The sequence below is a fragment of the Coenobita brevimanus genome, chromosome 38 (genome assembly GCF_032717465.1).
Source record: "Coenobita brevimanus isolate Jiangsu-jjx chromosome 38, ASM3271746v2, whole genome shotgun sequence".
Classification (NCBI taxonomy): Eukaryota; Metazoa; Arthropoda; class Malacostraca; order Decapoda; family Coenobitidae; genus Coenobita; species Coenobita brevimanus.
The window spans coordinates 46,103,343-46,109,342 of record NC_136991.1 but is presented as its reverse complement, the minus strand read 5'-3'; the positions used below and the strand labels follow the sequence as shown (position 1 = coordinate 46,109,342).

Here is a 6,000-nt window from a genome sequence, read left to right as displayed (position 1 = left end):
TTCATGAAATCCGTCCTTTCATCAATCAGTCTACTAAATCAATTTATCCATCTTTTCATCTATTTACCTCTCTGTCGCTCTATCCATTTACGTCTCATACCTATGCGGTCCAGCGACTTATCTATGTGTCTGCCCTGGTGTCTATTCATCCATCTATCTATCACACACTCGCCTATCTACCTAGTTATCTGAAACCACCTACTTCTTCATCTACCTCTCCAGGATGACGATGATGATGATGAGGAGGAGGATGAGGAGGATCTGAAGAAAAGTGTCCTTGTGAAGCTGGGTGGTCTCCTCCTCCTCCTCCTCCTCCTCTTTCTTTCTCCTTTCCTCCTCTTCTCATACTCCTTCCTAAAACACGTAAATATTAAGTCCGTCTCTTCATCATAGAATCAGTTAGACAATATTTTTTTCAGTCATGCTCTGAATTGATAGATATTGGAGAGAGAGAGAGAGAGAGAGAGAGAGAGAGAGAGAGAGAGAGAGAGAGAGAGAGAGAGAGAGAGAGAGAGAGAGAGAGAGAGAGAGAGAGAGAGAGAGAGAGAGAGAGAGAGAGAGAGAGAGAGAGAGCATGAGGAGAAGGTTTTGCTTTTCATATTATGGGGCTTGTTCGCGTCAGGGAGTTGATGATAAATGGAGATAGATATAAATAGATAAACAGATAGATAGATAGACAGGTAAATAAATAAATAAATAAATAAATAGTTACTGTAGGGAGGCCATAGGTGGATAGACAGTAGAGATGGATACGTGGTTACTTTGTTTTCATCTGACGGAGGTAGGTCACTATTTCAACCTGAGTTCTACCGTATGTTTCGGTTGCATGAAATTTGCCGAGTCTTGGTTTGGGGGTAGGAATGAGTCTACCTGGATACTCATTAAATTATTCTCCTTCCTGAGTATACCTGGCTTACGATTGAGCTGAAAGGGGGTTAAGGATATACGCCAAGGGAAAGTAAACTGACTGAGGTAAATGGTGGATTGAAAGGTGTGTGTGTGTGTGTGTGTGTGTGTGTGTGTGTGTGTGTGTGTGTGTGTGTGTGTGTGTGTGTGTGAGATAGATTGATAGGTACAAGATAGGCAGACAGGTAGATGAGACGTAGATGAATAGGCAGGTGTGTTTCAGATAACAAGGTAGATAGGTGAGTATGTGATAGATAGATGGATGTATAGACAGAGAGGTAGATAGATAGATTGATAAACCATAGAGGTGTGAGAGACGTAAATGCACTGAGCGATAGATAGGTAAATATATGAACAGATGGATAAATAGTTTGAATTAATAGACTGATAGATGAATGGACGTATTTGATGAATAGATAGTTAGATAGACAGATAAACAGGTGGATAGACAGACAGATTAGCAGATGAATTGATGGGTACATAATAGACAGTTAATAACGATTATGTATATATGTGTTGCAAAATCCTGTAATCCATGTTGGTAAATACGAAGGTAAATGGTTACGTAAAGATGTATACTAACTGGTAGATATATTTTGCGTGTATATGGACAGAGAGGATCCACGAACAGCAAAAAAAGAAAGCATAAACGTAAAAGAACCATCATACATTTTGTCTTGTGAAATAGGCCACACTATTGTTCACACTTTACCCAAGCCCCCGAAGTTTTAGCTTAACATCACAAGCATCCACCATACACACTCAGTTTTTATTTTACTTGCAGGTGCGTTTCCCATACTTTTGTGGGATACAGGTTTTGTCGACTCCACGTAAAAAAACAACTGTTGTGTACAGTCCTCTGCAGAAGTTCGGTTCCTCCTCATGACTTTCAGTAACCCAAGAATCATATTAGTTTGAGTAAAGTTGAATGTAATCACTGTTATCTGTATGGTAGGTTAAAGAATTACTTTTCATTGTTACTTTTAACTACTAAAAGTAATATTATGTTCTGAGCTGCTGATGGAAAGGAAGAGGAACGGAACTTTGGCAAGAAACTACATATCCATACGACCTTTTTTTTTTTTATGCGGTATACAAAGGATCTGCTTCTGAAACTTTTAGACTAACAATGATATTCACCGTCCTCATAGATAAAATGGGTAGGAGGGAACTCATAGGATAGAGCAGATATTTTTATTATAGAAATATATGAATTAATCCTTTTTTTTTTCTGTATTTTTTCTCCCTTTCATTTTACCACTTGTCACGATAAATCAGTCTCACCAGCCACATGGTAGTCTTACGTTTCGCAAATTTTCATCACACACACACACACACACACACACACACACACACACACACACACACACACACACACACACACACACACACACACACACACACACACACACACACACACACACACACACACACACACACACACACACACACACACACACACACACACACACACGGTCATGTCTGGTGTTTTATTCTAGCTGATGCCATGCGATTTTATTCTACTGACCCCGAATCATAGGAGCACGAAATTTGTTAACTCCGGTATCAATAACCCTGTCATGGTAGGGACAGCTCTAGTACTGTACCCCAACTGACGCCAGACGATTTTATTCAGCTGAGAGTGAGTCGTAGGAACTTGAGTGTTTGATGCCCTAAATTCTGAGACCTACATCATCAGTAATACATTCATGGTTACTTAAAAAATTGTTTACTGGCCTAGGCTTGATAATGTCAGAACGCACTTTTGATGCTGACGTCAGTGCTGTTCAAAGGTCTTCAGTTACCCCATGAATATTGTTCGTATTTTTCTGTGCTTGTGCAGCATAGCGACCTTTGATTATAGCCCAAGACTTGACATTGCATTGGTATATCGTTTTGTCTGTCTATCTGTCTGTCTATCTATCTGTCTATCTGTTTGTCCGTATATCTGTCTACTTATAGCCATCCACCTTAATCCCGGAAAGGGTGGCCACAAGCGATTCGTCTCATCATCCTGTCTGACATCAGGCTGCCCTCCCTTTCTCTAACTCACACTCCTCTTACTTCTATATCTCTGCACCCCATCCGTCCATCTCATCCTCTGTCTCCCCCATCACCTCACTCACATATACTCTCGTAGACAGTCTCAAATTCTCCATTTTCTCGACATGAATAAGATTTGTGTTTCCAGTACACCTTTACTACGAGAGATTTCCCTTAAACTGAATAAAATCGTCCTGTTGTTTGAAAAGAGTAAACAAAGAAGATGACCTACTGTCTTTTTTTTTCGGGGGGGGGGGGAAGCGTCCCTAATCCCTTTTATGAAAGATCTCCCTGAGTAGGATAAAAAAAATAAATGGCGTCATCGTACTGAAAGGGTAATTAATTAAAAGCAGACTGCAGCTAATTTACATATGACCTTTTAACATCTTCCTAGAGGCAGGGTGAGGGGGTGGTACACTGGTTACCATATCTAGCTCGCAAATAAAAAAAATAAACGAGTGTGATTTTGCGGCCCATTAGACTGTTAAGCGCAGTTCGTTATCCCTTTCCCCATTTCACCGAACAGGGCAATTGGGGACCTACATGTAAGTTCGATTGTTGTGGGTAGAAACTAAGGGGAAGATTGGGAGTTGATAAGAACGCCAAAGTTGATGAAAATTTAATTCATCAAATGACCTCTTGTAATTTCTCGCCCACTCTTGTTTATCTTATTTTTTCTGGTCCCCCCCCCCTCCTCTCTCTCACTCTCTCTCTTACACACACACACACACACACACACACACACACACACACACACACACACACACACACACACACACACACACACACACACACACACATTTGGTAATCCTCACCCACTTAATACCTCTCATTATTTTTACATTCGATTGGCATGAACATACACCTTGCAAGCCAAGAACTAAATTGCCCTTAGACGTATTTATGAGAGGTAGAGGTACGTCTTCCCTTGGTGGCACCGTTATATTGCAACATTGGCCCGTTTGGCAAGCATCCCTCATCTTCCCCACGCACTAAATGGAGGATGGTGGATGATAGAGGAATATGATTATTAGAGGATAAAGACAAAATATCCGTACTCAGTATCACCGAAAAGATCTCTCTAATAATGAACTTTTGTCTGTCTGTTTAAGGGTTTATCCAGGTACTCCTCTAAGACGCGTGGACTGGTTTTGATGAAACTTTGCAGGGACACTCCCTAGGGCCAAAAATTTTGTGTAAACTTTTCTGTTTAAATAATTCCGAAAAATACTTTTTTTTGCAAAATAATTATAGTCACCCCACAATAGCTTGTTCCCTGTAAGGGAGTAAGTCCATTTTCTTCAAGCCTTACCGCTTATTAGTTTATATGAAAGTTCCAAAAATAAACAAAGGGTAGCAGACCACATGAGCCTAGGCCGTCTGTGGCAGCCTTACGCATTTAGAAGTAAACGAGGACCTGTGAGCACTGGTAGGCGTTGTCCGGAGGGGTAACTGTGACGGTATTGACAAAATATTTTTATCTGGTATCACTGGAAGGATAGCAGTAATAAAGACAAAGTATCCATATTCATTATCAGCTGGGCAGTAGCTGTAATAGAAGGTAAAGTTAAGGTGTCTTTACTTGATATCAGTGGAAGGGTGACGTCATTTCCCGTAGCTCCACCAGCAGGATGAGTTGGCAAGTTTACACACACACACACACACACACACACACACACACAGGAACAGCAGCTTTTATAATACAGAAGACGAAATATCCTTACTCGATATCACCAGAGGGGTAGCAGTAGTCCAGGACCTGTGAACGCTGGTAGGTGTTGTCTAGAGCGGTTACAATCACATCCCCACGTCCAGCCACCACCTCACCCACCAAGCCTGTCCACCTACCACCCTCCAGGTCTCCGAATTGGTTGTCTGGGGCGTTTTGGCATGTGTACCTGGCGAGGGAAGTGAGGAAGTTAATTAGGAAGCATTCTGGCAGGTACAGAGACGAGAGTTACCTGGGGAAGGGTATAAGAGGTTAGTAGGGGAAGCATTCTGGAAAGGAGAGAAGGGAGGGTGAGGATTAGCTGGGGAGGGGGTTAAGGGGACTAATTAGGACTCATTCTTGGAGGGAGGGAGAGGGGGCTACCTGGGGAGAGGAAGGACGGGGGTTAGTTGGGAAAAATTCTGGGAAGGAGGGAGGTGGGGGGGATTAAGCTGATTAAAATCCGCCCTGTGATTTAAAAAATAAGCTTAAGACAACGATCACATGGGGAAGGGGCAAATAACTGGGAGGGAAGGAATGGGAGTTTTGCTCAATGAAATGAAAGTGGTCCTGTAGTGACAAGAAATTAATGAAAAGGACGTTATCGTAATTAAAGAGAAGACCGTGTGAGAAAAAACGTTGTGTGTGTGTGTGTGTGTATGTGGGTGGGTGGGTGTGGGTGTCTGTGTGTGCGTGTGTGTGTGTGTGTGTGTGTGTGTGTGTGTGTGTGTGTGTGTGTGTGTGTGTGGGTGGGTGTGGGTGTGAAATGCATTATTGTGAAGGAGTGGATAATTTGAAGGAATGTGTATCGATGAGGGTGGCAGTCACACCTGTGGGGAAAAAGTACCTGGAAAGTAGTGCGTAAAATTGAAGGAAATATGAGGGAGCAAATATAATCCAAGAATCCTGTAGTCCCAGAGGAAAATTTGGCCAACATACATCTACCAGTTTTGTGCATGATCGTGGCGCAGTACTGTGTAAAGGCCTCTAATTGTTATCATATGGTCTGGAGTTCGATCCCGGACACAGTACATGTGGAGGGGTGTTAGTTCAGAAAGGAGAAGTTTGGAAAATTAGTAGGGTTGAGTTTTGTAGGATAAGAGAGTGGAACAAACAGAAATGCTATAGATTAGAGTAATTGGTAGGTAAGGGCGCCCACCATCCACTCACTTGATGTAGTGCTGCCTTCTAGTAACTGTAGTGAGTGACAAGGCAGATTGTTTCTTGTAACCTGTGAAACCATTAGTACGTTGGATGGATACCATACAACCAAATGGATGCCTGGTGGTCTCGTGGATTAAGGCGCTCCAACCTGATGTGGCCCTGTTTATTCACATTCAAGG

General features: G+C 42.2%; 1 protein-coding gene across 1 annotated transcript in view; it reads right to left on the bottom strand.

Moving 5' to 3' along the window:
* Nucleotides 1–6,000, bottom strand: part of LOC145396571 (glutamate receptor ionotropic, kainate 1-like) — a 91,395-nt gene that overhangs the window by 19,031 nt on the left and 66,364 nt on the right. The window contains exon 7 of the mRNA XM_080269946.1: nucleotides 4,674–4,847. Within this exon, the coding sequence (XP_080126072.1) occupies nucleotides 4,674–4,847 (174 nt within the window). The remainder of the gene's footprint in view (nucleotides 1–4,673; nucleotides 4,848–6,000) is intronic.